We start from the raw sequence: 25,231 nt of genomic DNA on the forward strand, positions 1-25,231 counted from the left end.
ACAACGCAAAATGGAACAGACATTTGTATAACACAATTATTTTCCTCCATCAACTGTGAAACCGATATCAAATCAAACCCTAGATTTTCTATGTAGAACACATCAATCAATCGTAGATGAGAGTTTAATACAACTGTTCCAACTGTGTTTCCTACCATTGTCCGTCCATCAGCCAAAATTATTTGTGTTGGTGTCGATGTTCTTAAATTCGTAAGAATCTCTTTCTTACAAGTCAAGTGATGAGTCACTCCGCTATCTATTATCCAAGAAGGAGAAAGCAACTTACCCGATGATTGTTCGTCCGCTCCGATGGCCGCAGCGTTCATCACACGCTTAACATTGAGCCACTGTTTGTCTGTGAGTCCGCACACAGCTGTTCTGTCTGCATCCGTGACCGCCACATTTGCCACTCCAATGTTGGTCTGTCCAACTACTCTTGCCACGTTTGCACGAGCAACTCCACCTCTTCCTTGTGAAATCCCAGTTGATGGTACGACTCCTCTTCCACGACCCACACGGTTTTGTGGTCTATCACCCCACCACTCCGGAAATCCCAAGATGTGAAAACAAGTCTCAGATCGATGTCCTGTTCGTCCACAGTTTGAACAGACAATTCCAACGTCTCTATCATCTCCTCGATACTTTGGCTTTTGTGTTTGTGCCACAAATGCCATGTTCTCCGATTTTTCTTCTGGATTCTTTTTCTTCAACCGAGCATCCTCATCTTGTGTCACCTTCAAGTAAACATACTCAAGCGTATGCAACGGTTCTTGAGAAAGAAGGTTAGATTTCACCATTCCATAAACTTCTTCGTCAAGTCCCATCACAAAGTCATGAACCTTATCTTCCTCTCTTGTCTTCTCTTCTTCGGCACCGAAATTACATGTACAAAGTCCACATGTACAGCTCAGCGGAGGTCGATAACATCCAAGACAATCCCAAATCTTCGTAAGCTTTCCATAGTATGCCTCAATACTCATCCCAGCTTGTTGACAATTTGCAAGTTCTTTGCGCAATTGTTGTACTCGAGGTCCGTTGGTAACACGAAATCTCTTTCTTATGTGTTTCCACAAATCTCGTGCTAGTGGCTTGTGTGAGATATTGGACAGCAGCTTCGGTTCGATTGTCATCTTAATCCAAGAGACAATCAATGCATTGATTGGCTTCCAATCATCATAATCTGGTGATCCTTTGGTTGGGGCTTTGATGGAGCCATCGAGAAATCCAAATTTCTTTCGTGAGTAAAGAGCCGTCTCCAAGTTGATGGCCCACTCTTCGTAGTTATCTCCTCTCAAGAGAGGACGTGATATGATGCTTCCGGGATTGTCGTTCGAGGTCAAGTCGTATGGAGAAATCGTTCGTCGTTGAATCTCCATCGTTGTCGGTTTCGTAGACACCATCATTTTGTTGTCTTCGGTCATCGTCACAGAAAAAATAAAACAGGTTCAATAAAGAGATCGTAAATTATGTCACAAAACCAGGATCAAATCAAAAGATTTTATGCTTGCTCTGATACCATGATAAATAAAGAAGAGGTTGAATAATGAATTTTCTGTGTATTCTTTCGTACCCAGAAATCGAGTATATATACAACTCTACAAAGAGGTATTGTCTTGGAGACCAAGTTAAGAAAAGATACGATAAATCTATAAGATATGTAAATAATATATATTCTCCATTAGAAACCTCTTTAGGATCTCTTCACGAACTGAGCCTGCAACACCCGCAAAAAAAAAGTGGATTTCTCCAAACTTATCTGCAACCCTGAGATTGCAGCAAACTCATTAAAGATTCCCAAGATCTGATCCAGAGAACTAACTTTGTCATCCAAAAACACCATGATGTCATCAGCAAAACATAGATGAGTGAGCTGGAGATTTTTACATTTCGGATTAAAACCAAACTCTCTGTTCACTGCAGTCCTATCCAGCATCTTTGACAAAACGTTCATGCACATGACAAAAAGATAGGGTAAGAGAGAACAACTCTGGCTGCATGACAAAAAGATAGGGTAAGAGAGAACAACTCTGACGCAGCCCTCACTTACTTCTGAAGAAACCCGTCAATTGCCCATTCACTTGTACAAATAATGATGCAGTAGAGATGCAGAGATGAATCCAGTGAGTGAACTGAGGGGGGAAAGTTCAACGCAGTAAAAATGTTGAGGATAAAATACCATTGTACTGAATCAAAAGCCTTAATATTTGTATTAATAAGTAGGATATAATGATTGTTTTTTAGCTCACTACAACTTTAACATTTTATAGAATTTTAGAAAATAATAATAAAATAAATCATTTTCATCAAATATCATAGTATATTTAATTATTTATACATTATATATATATATTTAAAAATAACTATAATTTACTAATAATATTTTTTCTAAAAAATGCATCAACTACTATGTATTTGATCTTATGTTTTGTAATATACTCAATTTTAACCAGCGGTGCACTGCAGACTTATTCTTTAAATTAAATATTTTAAAATTAAGTTGTATTTATTTGTTTATATATATATATATATATTCTCATTTTTATCATTGATTATAACCCGTAATCACCAATTTTCCTATAAATGTGGAATGATATTATTAAGTGTACTATTTTGAGATCTAAAAATATTATTTAGAAAAACAAATAATCAAAAATGAAGCATTACAATAGCGTTAATTTAAAGTTTGTCGTTAATAGATAGTTTTTGTCATCATCAATAATCAAAAATGAATTATCTTTGTCAGATAGTTGTGTAAAGATTTTATTAGAAAGATTTGTTCAGTAATATTGAAGTATATACACTTTTAAACATATGCACTTCTATTATTGTTATTAGTTAAAATAAAATTTCATAATTTTTTCAAAATTTGATTAGAAAGATATGTTAAAAGGATTTTTTTGAACCTATGCTCTTTCTTTGACTAAAAAATATTATTAAAAATAGTCATTTTCTTAGCTACTAAAAAATATTAAATTAGAAATAGTCAGTTTCATCAAAAATACTAAACAATTTAATAAACTAATTTTTTAAATTTATTTGATTAATATAGACAAAATAATAATATTTTTATCCTTTGATTTCTATTTATTTCATTCAATATCATAGGATTAACTGAATTAAAACTTGTTTTTGAAAGTTCTGATTCCTAGAATTTTTGGCAATCAAAAATAAAAAATTATAATAAAAGGAATTATTATGATTTCAACATAATCATAATATAAATTTAAAATGTATAGAATAAACTAAACCAAAAGAAACAAAACCTAATGAGAACCCTACCTTTCACAACAGTTTTGATCACGACTCAAATCTATATCAGGCCAATGAACCTGAATATTTTCATAGAATAGAAAACTTAATGAACTATGAAATACAGCACTGATGCGGGGCCAAAACCCTTATGTTTTTGCAGAATCATTGAAATGACAGAAAAACCAATAGATTAGTTTATGATGATGAAGGTTAGAGTTTGTTCGGACTTGATCTGTATATATAGAGGAGGAGAGGTTTAGAGTACGTATGTTGTTAGGTCAAACTAAAAAATATAAAAATTAATATTTAAAATATTCCTGATCCGAGTTTAAAAAGGAAACAAAAAAATAAAACTAATATTTAGAATATTCCTTGTCCAAGCTTTTTGGGAAGTTTTGATTTTTTCGTTAGAACTGAGATTTTTACATTCCGTATTTATCATGTATATATATTAAAATGTGATGATGCAAAATATTGATGATTGATTGATGAATCTGTTTTTCAAAATTTTGCAGAAAATTAGGCAGGGAGTCGTAGGATATTAAGAAAAATTGTAATAGTTTCTATAATTTCGGGTATATATGAATAGACTAATGTTAATATGCTAAAATTATGGAAATTAATGACTGGAGAATCTTAATTTGATTTTTCGGGTTATACGGAAATGTTAATATTGATTTTGCAACTGTTTTTTTCGATTTTGTGCTTTATTTTTTTTAAATCTATTAATTATAATGGCATAAAATGTAAATAGTTCTCAACTTCAAATCCACTTTACTAAAACTGCTGTGAAAATGTTAATATAGATTTATCTATAATTTTCTAAATTTTATATTTTGAAAATCACATCTAGTTATTTGAACTCTTCTTCTGGTATTTTTCACTTAAAGTCATGTCTTTTTTTTTTTTAATCCAGTTTTTCATGAAGAAGACATTATTGGTTGTAAATGAAGTGGCTTGATAAATTTTTGTATTACTATCAACCCGGATCACCAGCTAAGCCTTAACTAAGACAACGATGGCTGTCAATAACGTAGAGGAGATAAGATGGTCAATTGATGGACCACTATCGTATGGATTATAGTCGGGGCACACAATGACAATTTGATGGACCAAACAAGCAATAAAATTAGGAAGAATGCCATAGTGTTTCATCCTTAAAGTAAACTTACTACTTTCAAGAATTACCATATTTTTTTACATCTTCTTTTTTTTTCTTGACATATAAGAATTACCATTTTTCATGTAAACGGATGATTATACCCTCATCTCATGTGGTCCGTACATGTGGACAATTATTCACCAAATTTCAGATAGTGTTTTTGCTTTTTACTTCATTTTGTTTACTTTCTCCTTTTTATATATCTGCCCCAACTCAATATTTAATTTTACTATTTTTCCTAACAATATCCCATATCTACATCCCAGATGCTCAATCGAAATAGTTGAAGATTAAAAATAGGAATTTGGCTTAGTTTGAATGAAGGAGAACACGGTGTAACATTGTTGCCAGTTGGTGTTGGATCCCGACAACGGCTTCCGTTTGTTCTTCAACAAAAAAAAAAAGATGACAACGGCGAAGATGAACGAGAGACATGACTTTTCTCACGCTTAGTCGGCATCGGAACGGTAATTACTTGTAAATTATATGGTTAAAAAATCTTGATCCACGACATATATGTATGTACAAACTATATACGTATTTGGTCCACTACATATCTATTTGATCTTTGATATACATGTTATTTTCGTAGAGCATTTAATTCTAGTCGATAAGTTGTAATTTTTAAAAGGACATACGCTTCTTCAAATTTTCGTGACCAAAGTTAAGCTAAACCATTTTTTCCCGTAGACGAAGAATATTCAATAATCAATAATACTAGTAGCGTCAAGCCCCTAATCCGTAAGCTCATTGCTACCATAATAAGAGAAGATAGAAATCACCTTAACTGTATAGCTGTTCATCAGCCATAAAATTAGATATGGCTACGATTTTGTTTCTATCACTTCTATTTCTTGAAGATGCAGTATTTGAACAAGTGTTTGAACTACTTTAGAAGGACACGACACTAATACAAGAACAGAGTATCGAGTGATCTATGGCGGCGATTATCAAGACTCATACAGGATGAGAAGGCAAGAGAAGCTTCTAGAAGGTCGAAGAGCTTCATGTTTACAATTGGAATGTAAACATGAAGAAAGTGGGAAATTTCCTAAACCATAAAGAAAAAGAAAATTGTCCAATTCCTATTAGGATTAGATTAGGTAGTTTGCTAATTAAATAGCTAATACCTAGATCTATAAATAGGAGTGCTATAGCTAGGTTGAGCTTGAGCAGAAACAAAAGAAAGTTTATCTAGCTACTAAGTTTTAGTATAAAAGAAAAAGAGCTAAGAACTTAGGGAGAGCAAGAGAGTTCTTTAAGAAAGTTTTGAGAGATTAGAAAATTGTTTAGAACAAACTTGTAAACAGATTTTCTATCAATCAAAAAGTGTTTAAAGAAATCGTTATTCAAATTGTTCAGATCTTCAGTTCTCGCACTTTCAATTGGTATCAGAGCGGGGCTTGTTCAGATTATTACAGGTGAGATTCTGTGGACAAGATGGAGAGCTACAGAGATCTGATCAACAACAACAAGGTTGTCTTGGATGACGGAAACTATGGGTTCTGGAAGTCGAGGATCAAATCTATCATCGGAGGTATTGATCGTCTTGCTTGGAAGACTGTTCTGGAAAAGTGGGAGGAATCGACAATCAAAGATGAATCATGCAAGAAAATTCCCAAACCTGAATCAGACTGGACCGATGAAGAACAAAAGAGATCAAAGTTCAACTCAAGAGCATTAAGCGCCATTCATTGTAGTGTTGGAAGAAAACAGTTGGAATTGATTCAAGGATGTGAAACTGCTAAAGAGGCATGGGATATCCTTCAAATTCATTATGAAGGAACAACAAAAGTACAGAGTTTGAGAAAAGATATGTTGGCCTCTAGATTTGAGAATCTAAGGATGGAGGAGCATGAATCAATTTCAGACTTTAGTTCAAAGTTGAGTGCTCTGGCACAAGAAGCCTTAACTCTTGGGAAAACTTATAAGGATCAGAAGTTAGTCAAAAAGTTTTTAAGATGTCTTCCATCAAGATTCATGGGATACAAGACAGCCTTAACTGTCTTTCAAGACTTAGACAATCTCAGTTATGGTGAAGTGGGCGGAATGCTACAGGCACACGAGATGGAACTTAATGGAATTAAGAAACCAAGAGGAATAGCTCTAGCAGTTAGCAAAGACGTAACTGACCAAGGAGAAGAAGATGTTGTGAGCCTGTTGGTAAGAAGGTTTGATCGAGCTTTAAGAAGAATAGAACGAGGTCAAGGTCAAAGGAAAGGTAACTCATTCAAAAAGACAAGTGAGGACAAAAAGGCTGATATGCAGTGTCATGAATGTAAGGGATATGGTCATTTTATTCGAGAGTGTCCGACAATCAAGTTGCGAGATGCCAAGTGCACAATTTGCAAAGGTACGGGACATACACATGAAGAGTGTGTGAGTAACCCTAATGCTAAGAAAGAAAAATCTATGATTAGCATTGAGGATGAATCAGATAATGACAGCAGCAGTGAAGAAGAGCTCATTAATTTAGTGGCTATGGTAGGAATCACTGAATTTGAGAATGGGGAAGAGGTAACTGATTCAGACTCAGAAGGAGAAGAAGTTCTTGACATTGTTCAGAGTTACAAAGAAGTGCGAAACACACTTATTACTCTTGGAAAGAAAAATCAAGGGTTGGTGAAAGAAAAATTTCATCTAGAAGCACTTGTTATGTCCTTGCAAGATGAATTGATGAATGAAAAACGGATTGCTAAGGATTCGCTTTATTTGATGAAAGAGAAGTTGGTTCTATCAGCAAAAGCAGACAAGTTTGAAGAAGAGCTGCTTAATGAAAAAATAACCGCAGAACTACAATCTAAATTAGATCAACAGTATAGGAAGATTCACATGTTCGCAGGCACAAAGCAACTTGACAAGATTTTGAGCTATGGGAGAACTGAGTATACTCATAGAGGATTAGGCTATAATGAGAACAAGGGAGCTAAATCACAGACAACTAAATTTGTGTCGTGATACTAAGATTTTTGTGTGTCTCCTAGTAGGTTCAATTAACCTTATGCAATTGTAGTACTTAAGGTGTCAATCCAAATGGGATGTTGCTACCACTTAAGATGCAATCAAGAAATCACAAGTTAAGCCAATTCAAAAAGAGTGTTTTTATGTCTAACAATCCTAGAGTGATCAGAGTGCAAAACGGAAATGAGTCACAGAACTAGAAACAAAAATGTATGACAAGAAGCGAAAATGAATAAAAACAAAAACGAGTTTAAGCATGAACTAAAAGGCAAGAAATGAAACAGTCTCAGGAATGTAATAAAATTCAGAAAGAAAGAGGTCCTAAGGATGGGAGTAATTGAGGTCGGTGAAGTCTCCTAATCTACAAAGTGTTTAACATGCCACAAGCAATCTGTCCCTAGACAACGAACATCACAACTTAGCTAATTCAATCTCTTGGTAAAAGCTACTCAGACTCAACCACTTCCATACCCAGCTCTCGCTAGAGAAACATGGTTGAGCAGGCATGACAAACAAGTTTGTTCATGTCAACAAATATCCTAGACAACTAATCTCTTAGGCTAGAACCTAATTCCAATTGATCAGAGAGAAACTAGCATTTCTAACACTAGTCCAGAAGGGAATCATCAAATCAAAGCTTAAACACTCTGCATCCTAAGATCCTCCACCTAATCTATCCCATCCTCAAGGACTACTACACTACTCAGATCCGAAAATCATTATCCAAGATACAAACACAGAAAACATTGAACCAAGCATAATAAGATAGATAAAAATGAGAAGAAAAACTTTGTAGAATGAATCAAATGAAAATACTGAATAAACTCGGAGATGTCGGATTACAAGTCTGAGAACGTTTTTAGGTGGCTAGGTTAACCTTAAGAACAAAAATGAAAATGAGATAAAAGATGAGATGTCTCTGCCAAGACTTAGCAAAACTTATTTATAGAAAAAACATGTAAATCCCTAAAACTTAAAACGACAAGGTGAAACGCCGGTTTGGGAATCTCCTGAAGCGTGTAAAACAGAACGTCTTCCTGACATGTGCATCGAATCGGAGTGGGCGACAATGGCTCGATTGCTTGGGTGAGAATGCCTCGATTGGTGGCGGTTGAGAGTGGCTCGATTGTGGAGGTTGAGAGTGGCTCGATTGGTGCAGCTGAGAGTGGCTCGATTGCTTGGCTCGATCGTCTGCGTTTCTAACATCTCCTAGACACCTGAAATACTCCAAAATGCACATTGTATGCAAGGATGATGCAAAAACTTCCTAAACATGCAAAGTGTATAAAAGAGGTTCTAAAATGACGTAAAATGACTAGTTATTCTAGCTAAATGCATGTCAAATACATGCTAAGGAGACGCAAAATATAGACATATCAACTCCCCACACTTATTCTTTGCTTGCCCTCAAGCAAACGATCAAGAACGAAGTATAGAGAAGAGGTGTGAAGATGGGGTCTCAGAACCTAAAACATGCTAAATAAAATAGTTAGAGTCAATGTCCTTGTTTTTAGTTCTATGATGCATGGTGAAGGAACTTTATTTCTTTGATCTACACATGCAATCCTATCAACCACTCCCTTTAACATTCATTAACAAAGAACCGTGAATCAAGCTAAACAATGTCATTGAACTCATTTGGCTAGGGTAAAAGGTCAGAGATATAGATGATCTCCTTCTCAAGTGGTTTTATCAATACATAACAAGGTTCTCTCACGAAAAGGAGTTGAGCTTAAGAGAAGGCTAAAGGTTGAAACCAACTGATACATACAAGAGCAGCATCCTGTCTACCCAAGGAACATTCCAAACCGAAGCTGGTCCTCTTTCTATCTTTCATCAGAAACTTCATCTCAAACCCATTCTTTCATTCTTTAGATTTGGTCTTAGGAGGAGTTCACTTCTTATCATTCTAGCGGATTGGGAGATCTTTACTATCAGTAAGGTTCTTTTTCTTTTCTTCTAAGGACTCTAGACATTTTAAACATTTTACTTTCTTTTCTTTTTCTAATCTTTTCGTTTTATGCCCAGAACCAATAACTCATTATTTCGCTCAACCCAAATCCTTTACTAGACTTGTAAACCTTGAAAACACATCCCCCTCCTAAAGACTTTCTACCCTTAACTTTCTTTTTACTCTTCGCTTTTCTGCACAAATCCATACCCAATGCCCAAAATCGAGTTCTCACCTAGTCTTACTAGTCCGGATAACGCGAACTAGAACTACACAGGATCCTCCTCTTATCGGTTAGAACCTAACACTTAGCTCAACTCGGAAAAAAAGGCACTCAAGAATACAATTGGCTTGAAAGAAGGGTTGGTTAATGGTGCGGGAACTGTTCCAAAGATGGGAATCAGCTATTTGGATTAACAAGGGTGGTAAAAAGGAGAAAGATAATCCAAGTATGTATGTGGTATCCATGAGTTCAATTTCAATGCATAACAGGATAATTGCAAGCCAGGATTAGGTTCAGGTATATAGGGAATGATTTTAATTCAAAACATGCTTCAATCTTACAATTTCAAGTTCAATCAACATGCATCAAAGAACTAATAACAAGGGCCTTGATCCTATCCTTTTGAATTCATCATGCTACCAAGGTTACAATCGTCATCAACCCCTATGCTAAATGAAAAGACCCTATATGAATGACACTAGACTCAATCCTAATATGCAAGGGCAAGCTACATGAACACACTTTGTTTTTTTGTCAAAATTTTCGAATTTTTTTTTCAATTTTTTTGGTTTTTCTATGCAAATAAATGAATGCAGACTCAAACATGATATGATACAAAAATATGAAATTAGAATCGCAGAACACAACATCAGATATATCATCTCAAACCCTCCCCCAAACTTAAATCACAACAGAAAAAATGCAGGAATGAAATGGTATATACAAAGGAAGGTAGGAGTACCTCAGTAGTAGAAGAAGGAGTCGGTGCTCGCCCAAGGAAGAGCGTTGTACTGGCTTTGTCCCTCGCCCTCGCCTTGATCTGGATCTGCGGGAGTTACCTCAACTGCTTGCGTGTTCTGAATTGTGTTCGGTTGGTCATCGCATTGCATGTCGTCGACTCTAGACTCACCATGGTCCGATACTACCACCTCGGTAGGCTGATGATCGTCTTGATGTTCGACCTGCTGCTCAACCTCCTGCATACCCTGATAATCACTTTGACCTTCATTTCGCTGCTCAACCTCTTACTCAGCTTGAGCTGCGGAACGACGCGCTGATCGCCGACTAGAAGAGGCTCTGGAACCTCGCGAACCGCGTCTCTGTCTCTCCCTAGACTCGTGTGACGAGTGGCGTGAAGGAACGGGTGAGGGCTGACGCTCCCGAGGTACATACGAAGATTGACGTGCTTGAGAAGGATTCCGAGAAGGTGTTCGCGCTAGGGTCGCGGAAGGGCGTCCTGACATTGGTCTAGTGTCCTCGGGGATAGACCTAGGGATAGCGGTTGTGGAAGTCGAGCAGCTAAACTTGCACATGAAGCCCTTGATAGTCTTGGTGAAGCTGCTGAGTGCACAGTTCGGCGTGACGCCAGTTCTGAGGAGAAGTACAAGAAAGACCTCAAGAACGTCAATGAGAAGCTAGACCGTCTCTTGCTAAGTCAGCAAAGGAGCATCCACTACGTATCTGAGGATGACCCTTTCCAAGTTCAAGATGGGGAGGGTGAGCAGTCTGAGGAGATCAGTTATGTTCAGAATCAGGGTGGATACAACAAAGGTTACAACCCCTAAGACGAACCCCAATTTGTCTTACTGAAGTACCAATGTTGCTAATCCACAAGATCAGGTGTACCCGCCTCAACAACAACAGCAAGGTCAACAAAAACTTTTTGTGCCTTACAATCCGGGATTCGCTCCAAAACAACAGTTCCAGCAGGGTTACCAAGCTCCCTCAGGACCACCGCCAGGATTCCGCCCACAACCAGTTCAGCCTACTCCAGCACCATATCAAGAAATGAAGCAAATGATGCAGCAACTTCTTCAGGGTCAAGCTAGCAGATCTATGGATACTGCTAAGAAGTTCGCTGACCTTAGTCAGAGGATGGAATGTTCTTACAATGATCTGAACGTCAAATTTGAAGCTTTGAATTCGAAGATAAGGTATATGGAAGGCCAATCCGCTTCTACTTCTGCACCAAAACCAGGCTAATTCCCAGGGAAAGCTGTTCAAAACCCCAAGAAGTTCGCCAATGCCATTACGCTGCAAAGTGGGAAAACATTGCCTCCCAGACAAAGAGTACCTGACGTCACTGAGGACAGTGAGGAATTAGATTGGGAGGATTTTGTTCAAGATGAAGCTCAGATCAAAGATCCAGTCGAAGCAGTCAAAGATCCAATCGAGCCAGTGAAGCAGTCCGAACCTGAACCAGTTAAGGAACCTGTCGTTTCTGATGACAAACCTACGAGATTCATCCCTCCGCCATACAAGCCTCCTCTACCATTTCCAGTGAGGTTCAAGAAGCAACTTACTGAGAAATACAAAGCTTTGTTCGAACAACAAGTCAAGGAGATTGAGTTGAGGATGCCATTGCTGGATGCATTCGCACTTGTTCCCCACTACCAGAAATTCCTCAAAGATTTAGTGATGGAGAGATCAAAAGAAGTTCAAGGCATGGTGGTACTAAGTCTTGAGTGCAGTGCAATCATCCAGAAGAAGGTTGTACCCAAGAATCTCAAAGATTCTGGATCATTCACTCTACCCTGCTCCATTGGACCTATGTCTTTTGATAGGTGTTTATGTGATCTTGGCGCTTCAGTTAATCTGCTGCCATTCTCTGTGGCTAAGAGGTTGGGTTTCACAAGGTTTAAAGGTTGCGACATCTCCCGCATCCTTGCAGATAGATCAGTGAGACTTCCACATGGTATTTTAGAAGACTTACCTGTCAGGATCAGAGACGTGGAAGTGCCAACCGACTTTGTGGTTCTGGAGATGGATGAAGAACCGAAAGATCCTCTGATCTTAGGAAGACCGTTCCTTGCGACTGCTGACGCCATCATTGATGTCAGAAATGGCAAGATTGATCTCAATCTGGGCGACGACTTCATTATGAGGTTTGACATCAAGGATACTTTGAAGAAGCCGACAATAGGAGGACAAGTCTTCTACATTGAAGAGATGGATAAGTTGGCTGATGAGTTGTTGGAGGAATTAGCTGAGGAGGATCATCTCAAAACTGCTCTAACCAAGGATGGAGAAGAAGGGTTCTTGCATGAGGAGACCACTTGTTACAAGAATCTGCTAGATTCCCACAGAGAAACGGATGGATCAGAGGAATTCGAGCAGCTATCTGACGCAAAGGAGGTACGTGCAGTTGAGACAGAGAGTTCAGAACGTGATATCTCCCGCACGACCGACGTCAAGACCCGACTCAAAACACTGACGTCCTGCTCAATCGAGTCGCACCCCTCCCACTCGACCGTGATCACTCCTGACCCCCATGCTGACGACTGGTCGGAACTGAAAGCTCCAAACGTAGAACTCAAAACTCTCCCTTTCAGACTCAGGTACGTTTTTCTGGGAAACAATTCTACTTATCCTGTCATAGTGAATGCTAGGTTGAGTGATGATGAATTGAGGTTGCTAGTAACTGAGCTTAAGAAGTATAGAAAGGCTATAGGTTATTCCTTAGATGATATCAAGGGAATCTCACCTAGTCTTTGCACACATAAGATCAATCTTGAAAATGAGTCTTATGATAGCATTGAACCGCAAAGGAGATTAAATCCTAACGTGAAGGAAGTAGTAAAGAAAGAGATCTTAAAACTGCTTGTTGCTGGAGTTATCTATCCTATCTCTGATAGTACTTGGGTATCTCTAGTGCACTGTGTACCTAAAAAGGGGGGAATTACTGTGATCAAAAAAGAAAAAAATGAGTTAATCCCAACTAGAACTATCACATGACATAGGATGTGCATAGACTATAGGAAGTTAAATGTTGTATCTAGGAAGGATCATTTTCCTCTTCTTTTCATTGATCAAATGTTAGAAAGATTAGCTAGTCATCCCTACTACTGTTTCCTTGATGGGTATAGTGGATTTTTCCAAATCCCTATCCACCCAAATGATCAGGAAAAGACAACATTTACTTGTCCTTATGGCACATTTGCCTACAGACGCATGCCATTTGGTTTGTGTAATGCTCCTGCTACCTTTCAGAGGTGCATGACGTCAATATTTTCGGATCTGATTGAGGAGTCAGTGGAAGTATTTATGGACGACTTCTCTGTATATAGTTCCACTTTCTCCTCCTGTTTGTTAAATCTGTGCAGGGTATTGACGCGATGTGAGGAGACGAACCTGGTGCTGAACAAGGAGAAGTGCCACTTCATGGTTGAAGAAGGGATCGTTCTGGGACACAAGATCTCTGAGAAAGGAATTGAGGTTGACAAAGCTAAGATTGAGGTCATGGTTCAGCTTCAACCGCCTAAGACAGTGAAGGATATCAGAAGTTTTCTGGGACATGCTGGGTTTTACAGAAGATTCATCAAGGATTTCTCAAAAATTGCAAGACCACTAACAAGGTTGCTATGCAAGGAGGTGGAGTTCGAATTTGATGCAGCATGCTTAGAAGCTTTCAGCATGATCAAGGAGGCTTTGGTTTCAGCACTAATAGTACAAGCTCCAAATTGGGATTATCCGTTTGAGATTATGTGTGATGCTTCAGCCCTTCGCAGTTGGAGCAGTTCTGGGACAACGTATTGACAAAAAGCTCCATGTTATCTACTATGCAAGTCGCACCTTGGACGAGACTCAAGGGAGGTATGCAACCACAGAGAAGGAGCTCCTAGCAGTTGTGTTTGCTTTCGAAAAATTCAGGAGTTATCCTATGGGTTCGAAAGTCACAGTGTATACCGACCATGCTGCATTGAGACACATCTATTCGAAGAAGGATACCAAGCCAAGACTGCTGAGATGGATTCTGCTACTTCAGGAGTTTGACATGGAGATAGTTGACAAGAAAGGCATAGAAAACGGAGTTGCATATCACTTGTCAAGAATGAGGATTGAAGATGCTGTTCCAATTGATGACTCAATGCCTGAGGAACAACTTCTGGTCGCCCGGGTCTGCGAGCAGATGCATGACACAGAGCTTGACAACCTAAAAATCAGATGCATGACGATCACTTGTGAGACTGCGCCATGGTATGCAGATGTCGTGAATTACAAGGTCGGTGGAGAAGTTCCTAATGACATGGATCCTTACAGGAAGAAGAAGCTTTTCAGAGAGGTCAACCACTACTTCTGGGATGAACCCTATCTGTACAAGAGAGGTTCTGACGGTCTGTTCAGGAGATGCATAGCAGAAGGGGAAGTACAAGGAGTGCTTGAGCATTGTCACGGCTCCACCTATGGAGGTCACTTCGCCACATTCAAGACAGCTCAGAAGGTTCTTCAAGCAGGTCTCTGGTGGCCAACTTTGTTTAAAGACGCTCACAGTTTCATCACCAATTGTGATGCTTGTCAGAGGATGGGCAACATCACGAGGAGGAACGAGATGCCCCAGAATCCAATACTGGAAGTAGAGATATTTGATGTTTGGGGGATAGACTTTATGGGACCTTTCAACCCTTCATCTGATGGTAATGTCTACATTCTGGTAGCAGTTGATTATGTTTCCAAGTGGGTCGAAGCCATTGCCAGTCCTACCAATGATCACAAGGTTATTCTGAAGCTGTTCAAAAGTACAATATTTCCAAGGTATGGGATACCCAGAGCAGTGATAAGCGATGGTGGGTCTCACTTCGTCAACAAGGTGTTTGAGAGTATGCTGAAAAAGTATGGGGTCAAACACAAGGTATCTACTGCGTATCATCTTCAGACCACCGGACATGTTGAAGTCTCGAATAAGCAAATCAAGGGAATCTTGTCAAGAATTTTTGGGGTTTCGAAGAAAGATTTGTCCGTTAAGCTAGACGAGACTCTTTGGGCGTACAGAACAGAATACAAGACGCCAATAGGCAGAACACCATTTCAGCTAATATATGGTAAAGCATGTCATCTCCCAGTGGAGGTTGAGTACAAGGCACTTTGGGCTATCAAGCTGCTGAACTTGGATATTGATATAGCTCAGGCTAAGAGGACTCTTGATCTACATGAGTTGAAAGAAATCAGACTTGATGCCTATGAGAGCTCAAAGATTTACAAAGAAAGAACCAAGAGTTTTCATGATAAGAAAATTGTTGTCAAGGAGCTCAAAGCTGGAGATCAGGTTTTGCTGTTCAATTCCAGACTTAAGTTATTTCCTAGAAAGCTTAAGTCTAGGTGGTCTGGACCTTTTGACGTCAAGGAAGTTCTGCCTTTCGGAGCCATCACTCTTCTAAACAAGGATGGTAGCAAGTTCACTGTAAATGGTCAGAGAGTCAAGAAATATTTAGCTGATCAAGTCCGACCAGAGGGGTCTTCTGTGCTCCTCTATGAACCCTAGAAAGCATAAAAAGCTGAAAATTCAAGCTAGAGACTTTAAACAAGCTCACTTGGGAGGAAGTCCCAAAGGTATCACGGTAAATATTCTTTAGGATCCTTTTGTTTTTGATTTTTGTTTTTGGTTTTCTATGTATTCAGGAATCTACAGAAAGGAGTATAGACAACATAAATAAAGGATACAGAGTCAAAAGGGAGAGTGGGGTGAAACACAAAAAAAAAAAAATATAAAGAGAACGCCCACGTGAACTCTCCCTCTCCACTCACTCTTCATTCAATCTTCACTCACTCTCTTTCACTCCATTTGCTTTTCTCCCCCACCACGTAATATTCAATGCTCTTGTCACTTCAACTCCCATCCTCCTTGCTCCCTCTCATGAGACACAAAAAGTTTGTGTCATCTCTCACCCACCCCCATCACTCTCGCAACCCTCTTCCTCTTTAAATTAAACTCTCCTCTCTCTTCTTCACTCACCCTCAACCTCACCATTATCATCTCACTTTTATTTTCTCTCATCTCTCTTGTCACCCCCACCACCCGAAGCAATCTTCGCCGTCGCTCGAGCAGCACACCGATCGAGCCGTCTCCGTATCTCGCCGGACTCCCGGTACTGTTCCGTTCGAGCTATCCGCGAGGCAACACCGCTTGATCCGCTGTCCCGAAAGCGTCACCGTTCGACCTCACCACTCAACTCGATTCGCCCAAAACTTGCTCGAGCCAACATCTCAAGCTCCGTCCGTATTCCGGTCGAGCTACTCTCGAGACCTCGCTCGAGTAGACACACGTAGCACCTCAATCGAGCCACTGCGTTGCTTACTCGATCCAACACGCCCCCACTCGAGCCAGTCTCATCTTACCACCGCCGACTGTTCACGTTCCGACTCGATCTACCCTCATCCACGTCTCTCGAGCCATCTCTGTGAAGGTCCGTTCGAGCTGCCTTGTTTGTCTCCATCGAACCAACATCTCGCCATCTCCTTCAAGTTGCACCATCACGGCTCGACCCTCGCTGGACCGTCCTGTTCGAGTCACCCTCCTCTCCCTCGACCACAAGCATCCGTGTCCACTCGATCCGTCATCGTCCTCCCCCACTCAGTCGAGCCAGCATCCGTCGAGCACAATCGAGCCATACTCACTCTAGTTAATTCTTCCACAATGTCTGACATTTTTTGGGACGAGATGTATGAGAAGTAAGGTTGTGAGGTACCAGGATGTGTTGCTACTTCTAAGCCGCCTATGCAAGTCTCTGGGTCAAGCAGACCAGACAAACCACTCTCCAAGAGCAAGAGTCGCGGAAAGAGGCCGGCCCGAGCTTCAAACTCAAAGGAGGACGGGAGTGATTACAACAAGAGGAACCTGCGTTGCGCTCAAAACAAGCTCCCAGAAATCGGTCCGACGGAAGAGCGCTGAGACGAAACTAACTCCCAAGGAATACTACGAGCTGTTCCAGCAGTTGGAATTCGATGGCACAAGGTATCCCCATGTGGAGAAAATGCAGCAACTTGGGATTGCAGAGGATGTTCAGTATCTGTTTAGGCAGTGCCATCTGGAGAGATTCATGAACACACCTAAGAATGGATACAGGGAGGAGACAATTCAGTTCCTCTGCACTCTGGAGATGCACTTTTATGCGGATGAGCCGGGAATGATGTCTGATGGAGGTCTGGGTTACATTACATTTCGCGTTCACGGCCAATTCTACACTCTCACCCTCAGAACCGTCAAAGAGATGCTTGGATTTCTCGGCGGGACGGGGACTACGCCGCAGTTCGACCGGAACGAAATATCAGCACTTTGGGCGATGATTGGAAGCACGCCCATATTCACTTCATCAAAAACGAAAGCGTTGAACCTAAGAAGTCCAGTGTTGCGTTACTTCCAGAAGGCAGTGGCTAATGCATTCTACGCTAAGAAAATTAAGGGATACATCACGAACGGCGAGCTCGAGATGATATATCTAGCGCTTAAAGGACTCTCATTCACGGCAATGGATGGCACCGAGCTGCAAGGTGACACGTCCAACACTTCCCTCTCGTTCTACCTCCTCAACTACATGACGTCATACAAAACTTGGGTCTCGAGACTCAACAGCAACAACTCTCCCGGAGTTATGTGTATGGGCGGCGTGGTGACTTGGTTTCTTGAGGCAGCTGGTGTCCCATTACATTACGAGCCACACTCACTACGCTGGATCGACTTGAACAACATGCGGCAGTTGCGTACTCTGGAGCGGGGTCTGAGGCAGGGAAGTTTGATTTACAATTTTGTGCATCCGTAGGCCGGTGCCTCGAGATTACTCCCGCCTTGCGTCGAGCAGACTACTATCTTAAGGGGTGAACATGTAGAGTTCATACCTCCCATGGACACTCTGTACGAGTCTGGGGATGAGGTGCAGCGGGTAGAGATTGTAGACGTTGAAGCAGAGGCCATGCCAATGGAGGAAGACACTGAGGAGTACCGCCCAGAGCAGTTCTACTTCGAAGATTACTCAGACCCGAGAATGGCTAAGGGGGTCAGAGCAGCTCATCAACGCCTCAACCAGCTTCAGCGATGGGGGAAAGCCAGAGACAAGGCGCTCAGCAGCTTCACCAAGACTATCCAGGGCTTCATGCGCAAGTTTAGCTGCTCGACTTCCACAACCGCTATCCCTAGTTCTTTCTCCGAGGACACTAGACCAATGTCAGGACGCCCTTCCGCGACCCTAGCGCGAATAACTTCTCCGAATCCTTCTCCTGCACGTCAATCTTCATATGTACCTCGGGAGCGTCAGCCCTGACCCGTTCCTTCACGCCACTTGTCACACGAGTCTAGAGAGAGACAGATTCGCGGTTCGCGAGGTACCAGAGCCTCTTCTAGTCGGCGATCAGCGCGTCGTTCCGCAGCTCAAGCAAGACGTTGAGCAGCGAAATGAAGGTCAAGGTGATTATCAAGGTATGCAGGAGGTTGAGCAGCAGGTCGAACATCAAGACGATCATCAGCCTACCAAGGTGGTAGTATCGGACCATGGTGAGTCTAGAGTCGAGGACATGCAATGCGATGACCAACCGAACACAATTCAGAACATGGAAGCAGTTGAGGTAACTCCCGCAGATCCGAATCAATGCGAGGGACAAAGCCAGTACAACGCTCCTCCTTGGGCGAGCACCGACTCCTTCTTCTACTACTGAGGTACTCCTACCTTCTTTTGTATATACCATTTCATTCCTGCATTGTTTCTGTTGTGATTCTCAAATCCTTCTGCAAATTTTTCTTACACAGGAGACTGTGTTATTTAAGTTTGGGGGAGGGTTTGAGATGATATATCTGATGTTGTGTTCTGTGATTCATATTTCATATTTTTGTATCATATCATATGTGAGTTTGCATTCATTTATTTGCATAGACAAACCAAAAAAATTGAAAAAAAAATTTGAAAATTTCAAAAAAAAAACAGAGTGTGTTCATGTAGCTTTCACTTGCATATTAGGATTGAGTCTAGTGTCATTCATATAGGGTCGTTTCATTTAGCATAGGGGTTGATGATGATTGTAACCTTGGTAGCATGCTGAATTCAATAGGATAGGATCAAGGCCATTGTTATTAGTTCTTTGATGCATGTTGATTGAACTTGAAATTGTAAGATTGAAGCATGTTTTGAATTGATATCATTCCCTATATACCTGAACCTAATCCTGACTTGCAATTATCCTGTTATGCATTGAAATTGAACTCATGGATACTACATACATACTTGGATTATCTTTCTCCTTTTTACCACCCTTGTTAATCCAAATAGCTGATTCCCATCTTTGGAACAGTTCCCCGCACCATTAACCAACCCTTCTTTCAAGTCAATTGTATTCTTGAGTGTCAGGCCTTTTTTCCGAGTTGAGCTAGTTAGAAAGTGTTAGGTTCTAACCGACAAGAGTAGGATCCTGTGTAGTTCTAGTTCGCGTTATCCGGACTAGTAGGACTAGGTGAGAACTCGATTTTGGGCATTGGGTATGGATTTGTGCAGAAAAGCGAAGAGTAAAAAGAAAGTTAAGGGTAGAAAGTCTTTAGGAGGGGGATGTGTTTTCAAGGTTTACAAGTCTAGTAAAGGATTTGGGTTGAGCGAAATAATGAGTTATTGGTTATGGGCATAAAACGAAAAGATTAGACAAAGAAAAGAAAGTAAAATGTTTAAAATGTCTAGAGTCCTTAGAAGAAAAGAAAAAGAACCTTACTGATAGTAAAGATCTCCCAATCCGCTAGAATGATAAGAAGTGAACTCCTCCTAATACCAAATCTAAAGAACGAAAAAATGGGTTTGAGATGAAGTTTCTGATGAAGGGTAGAGATAGGACCAACTTCGGTTTGGAATGTTCTTTGGGTAGACAGTACGCTGCTCTTGTATGTATCAGTTGGTTTCAACCTTTAGCATTCTCTTAAGCTTAACTCCTTTTCGTGAGAGAACCTTGTTCTGTATTGATAAAACCACTTGAGAAGGAGATCATCTATATCTCTGACCTTTTACCCTAGCCAAATGAGTTCAATGACATTGTTTAGCTTGATTCACGGTTCTTTGTTAATGAATATATTTTTTTTTTTTTTGAATTGAATGTTAAATTAATTCAAACCAAAAAAGACTGTTTTACAATGACTGTTACCAGTTTTTGAGTTTGCTTAAACAAAACCGAAAAAAGAGAAGACAAGATTTACAGCAGAGATTAGTCAAGTAGGGCGAGTGGCAAACCATAAGTTCATCCCATCGTCGTAAGAGTAGTTTCCCAGGTTGCGGATTGAAGTGAACCTGTTGCGTACTATCTTGTCAATGAGCTTGACCAGATGAGAAGAGGGTATGGGAGTTGCTCCATGTCTTCGCTTGTTGCGTTCATGCCAAAGATGATAGACCGTGGTTTGGTAACTATAACGAATAGTGAAGAGACGGATTCGATCGATGTTGGTATTTCGGAGTGTAGCCTGAAGAGTGTTCCAATCAATTGTGAAAAGGTTTCCAAGGAGTCTAGTCGCAAGTGGAACCCATACCGCTGCGGCATACGGACAGGAAAAGAAGAGGTGATCACGGGTTTCCACAGAACCACAAAAAACACAATCTGTTCGTTGATTGGTATTCCATTGTTGCATGCGGTCCCCCGTAGGAAGTCGATTCTTAACAGCCAGCCATGATACAAACGCATACTTGGGGGTTGCATGCATGAACCAAACACTTTGAGACCAAGGTTCCGCCGGCTGAGATTCATGAAGCAGAGTAATGGTCTCCTTAGTTATGAACCTCGCACGATAGGTATTGTGTTGACCCTTCCAGATGGGGATATCCTCAGCTGCAGTGAGAGTGAGAGCCGCTAGTTCAGTTTCAATGGTATTGAGAAAGGCAGAACGATGCTGACGCCTACGGTGGCCCTCTTTGGCCGTTGCCACGGTTGCAGTCAAAGGAATGCCGAGTTCAATATGTCGGTTGCTACCAGTGATCTCTTGGAGACAACCCAAGCTACTCAAACTGTCATACCAAAACGATGTTGATGTCCCATTATTAACCTGCACTTTGTAAAGCTGCTTCGCAAGTGATCTATACTTTAGGAGCTTCCTCCACATCCATGATCCCATACTAGTAGTAGATTTGAGTTCCCAAAAGGGTCTGTTTTTGAGTAGAGTGACAGAGATCCACCTGTTCCAGAGAGAATCTCATCCAGAAATTATTCGCCATATGAGTTTAAGACAGCTAACCTTGTTGGCAAGACGGAGAGATTGGAGTCCCAAACACCCTTCTGCTTTTGGGCGACAGACTTCTTTCCAAGAGACCTTTGCCTTCTTGCCACTCATCTCAGGACCAGACCAGAGGAAAGCAGAGCATAATTTGTCGATCTCTGTTATACACCAACTAGGGAGACGATATGCAGAGATCCAAAAGTTGAGTGTACCAGAAATTACGGAATTAAGAAGCTGCAGAGGACCTGCACAAGAGAGAGGACGTGCACTCCATGATGTCAAACGGGCTCGGAACTTTTCTAACAAAGGAAGACAGTCAACAGATGACATTTGCTTTGTGAGCAGAGGCAAACCGAGGTAGCGATCTGGAAGCTGGCCATGAGCAAAGGGGAACTGGTGGAGAATGTCTAAACAGCATGTATAAGAGACGCCAACCATGTATATAGAGGATTTTTCAATACTGATCCTTAGGCCAGAGATTGCAGCAAACCGATCAAATATTTCTAGGATACCTTCAACAGACCATTTTTGTCCATCCACAAAGACCATCAGGTCGTCAGCAAAACACAAATGAGTCAATTGGATAGGTTGACATTTTGGATGGTAACCAATGTGCTTCTCAGCCGCGGCTTTATCAAGGAGCTTAGACAACACGTTCATGCAAATTACAAATAGATAAGGAGACAATGAACACCCATGTCTGAGTCCCATTGCACTTTGAAAAAACCTCGCAAGCTCCCCATTTACCTGAACAGAAAATGAGGCAGTGGAAATACACAACCGGATCCAATGAATAAACCTTGCAGACAACTCCAACGCTTCAAGGATGTTTAACAAGAAATCCCATTGCACTGAATCAAAGGCTTTTGAAATGTCGATTTGCATTGCACAACGTGGAGAGATCATGTCTTTGTGATAGTCTTTAACAACTTCTGAGGCAAGTAAAACATTCTCCAATAGCAACCGATCCTTAACAAACGCAGACTGATTCGTAGAAATGAACTTAGGCAGAAGCACCTTTAGCCGATTGGCTAGAATTTTCGAGATAACCTTATACAACACATTGCAGCAGGAGATAGGCCTATATTCCTTCATGGCACTTGCTGATTCTGATTTCGGGATTAAAGCCAATATTGTGGCGTTGAGTCCCTTCGGTAGAAACCCCTTTACAAAAAAGGATTGGATAGCAACAGTAAAATCATTACCAATTATTGGCCAAGCAGACTTGTAGAACTCAATGGTGTAACCGTCAGGTCCTGGAGCTTTGTTTGATGGCATGGAGCAGAGGACCGCTTTAATCTCAGAAGGTGTCACCCCCTTTATGAGCAATTCCTGATCAGTAACAGAGCACTTAAAAGACAATAATTTCTGCAAACTGTCTACTGACATTCCACAGTAATCTGCCGGAGAATGTGTGAGAAATTCTTGAAAGAACCTCACAGCCTCCTCCTTAATATCCTCTGGCTGCTGGAGAACAACACCATGTTGATTCGTAACTTCTCGGATACTGTTCTGCATTTTCCGTTGCTCTGCAGAGCGATAGAAATAGGCATTGTTCTGATCACCCACATTCAACCAGTGAAGCTTTGATTTTTGTTTCATGTAGCCTTCCTCCAGCGTTGATAAAAAATCCCATCGCTGGAAGGCATGTGTTTCGGCTTCCATGCTTTGAGACGTGGGATTGGCTAAAGTGGCGTCCTGTCGATGACATAGTTCCTCATGAGCATCTCGTGTTCGACAAGTAATATCAGCTAGAGCTTCTCTCCCTAGGAGACGCAACACTGGCTTTAAACTCTTGAGTTTCTTAGAAAGACGGAATAGCGTAGAGGTAGAGACAAACAACGGTGCTGAAGTTTGCCAAAACTCCTGCACTTGTGTCAGGAACTGAGGCAACGATGTTAGAACATTTGAGAACTTAAAAGGTCATCGTTTCTTTAATGGTTCAACACCTAGACAGAATCGACTTCGAGAATGATCTGAGCAACCTCCCGAATCAAACACACAATAAGAGTGTGGATATATATGCGTCCAAGCTTGATTGACTAATCCCCGATCCAGCTTTTTTACAAATTAAATCACCATCTCTCTTATTACACCATGTGAACTGCGATCCATGGTGTTTGAGGTCGATCAGGGAGCAATACCGAACAGCCTCCTGGAAATCCCGCATACCGTAACGTACCATTGGAGTGTCCTCAAACCGGGAATGCTCCACCCCATCAAGTGTTTCATTAAAATCACCACTAATCAGCCATGGCTTATTACAAAATAATGGAGAATCATGATGAGCTCTCATATCATCCCAGAGCTCCTTCCTACCCTCAACCGTGTTATATGCGTAAACAAAAGAGCATAAGAATTCCTCTGTCTCACCCGCCAGAAGTACCCCAAAAGAAATCATCTGACTGCTTTTAAACACCAGAGTTAGTCGTGTTGTTGGACTCCATAGGATCCATATACGCCCCAGCCGGTGGTGTTCATAATTTGACATAAAATACCAATGTGGAAAAACTTTATTTACAAGTGCTTGGGCATTACTTTCTTTGACTCGCGTCTCCAATAAGCACCCAAACTGCATAGACTGACTCTATACCCAACTGCGAATGATCGAGTGTTTTGAAACTGTATTAAACCCACGAACATTCCAAAAAAACCCTGACATTAAGGTTTTTTCCTCAAGTTCTTTTTCTTCCAGGCCGGAACCTGGACAGCTTTAGAGGCTTGAGGATCTGTGATAAACTTGTGGGCCGATTTAGAACCACGGGGAAGAGAAGGACGAACAATACTTTCCTCATTCCCGGTTCCTTTCACTAGTTGATCTGTTTTCCTAATGAATATTAAAGGGAGTGGTTGATAGGATTGCATGTGTAGATCAAAAAAATAAAGTTCCTTCACCATGCATCATAGAACTAAAAACAAGGACATTGACTCTAACTATTTTATTTAGCATGTTTTAGGTTCTGAGACCCCATCTTCATACCTTTTCTCCATACTTCGTTCTTGATCGTTTGCTTGAGGGCAAGCAAAGAATAAGTTTGGGAGAGTTGATATGTCTATATTTTGCGTCTCCTTAGCATGTATTTGACATGCATTTAGCTAGGATAACTAGTCATTTTACGTCATTTTAGAACCTCTTTTATACACTTTGCATGTTTAGGAAGTTTTTGCATCATCCTTACATACATTGTGCATTTTGGAGTATTTCAGGTGTCTAGGAGACGTCAGAAACGCAGACGATCGAGCCAGGCAATCGAGCCACTCACACCTGCACCAATCGAGCCACTCTCACCTGCACCAATCGAGACACTCTCAGCTCCACAATTGAGCCACTCTCAACCTCCACAATCGAGCCACTCTCAACCGCCACCAATCGAGCCATTCTCATCCAAATAATTGAGCCATTGTCGCCCACTCCGATTCGATTCACATTTCAGGAAGACGTTCTGTTTTACACGCTTTAGGAGATTCCCAAACCGACGTTTCACCTTGTTGTTTTATGTTTTAGGGATTTACATGTTTTTACTATAAATAAGTTTTGCTAAGTCTTGGCAGAGACATCTCATCTTTTATCTCATTTTCGTTTTTGTTCTTAAGGTTAACCTAGCCACCTAAAAACGTTCTCAGACTTGTAATCCGACATCTCCGAGTTTATTTAGTATTTTCATTTGTTTCCTTCTACAAAGTTGTTCTTCTCATTTTTATCTATCTTATTATGCTTGGTTCAATGTTTTCTGTGTC

The 25,231-nt window shown here is 40.7% G+C and overlaps 1 protein-coding gene across 1 annotated transcript; it reads right to left on the minus strand.

Moving 5' to 3' along the window:
* Positions 1-20,497: 20,497 nt before the first annotated feature.
* On the minus strand, positions 20,498-24,484 carry LOC147942205 (uncharacterized). Its single transcript, XM_087455971.1, has 6 exons — positions 24,474-24,484; positions 24,197-24,320; positions 24,015-24,115; positions 23,676-23,898; positions 21,549-23,377; positions 20,498-21,452 (listed from the first exon to the last, which is right to left on the minus strand). Exons 1-6 carry the CDS (start codon positions 24,482-24,484, stop codon positions 20,498-20,500), a joined length of 3,243 nt encoding a protein of 1,080 aa, XP_087312097.1.
* Positions 24,485-25,231: the final 747 nt, after the last annotated feature.

The sequence above is a fragment of the Camelina sativa genome, chromosome 6 (genome assembly GCF_030686135.1).
Source record: "Camelina sativa cultivar CO46 ecotype springtype chromosome 6, ASM3068613v1".
Lineage (NCBI taxonomy): Eukaryota > Viridiplantae > Streptophyta > Magnoliopsida > Brassicales > Brassicaceae > Camelina > Camelina sativa.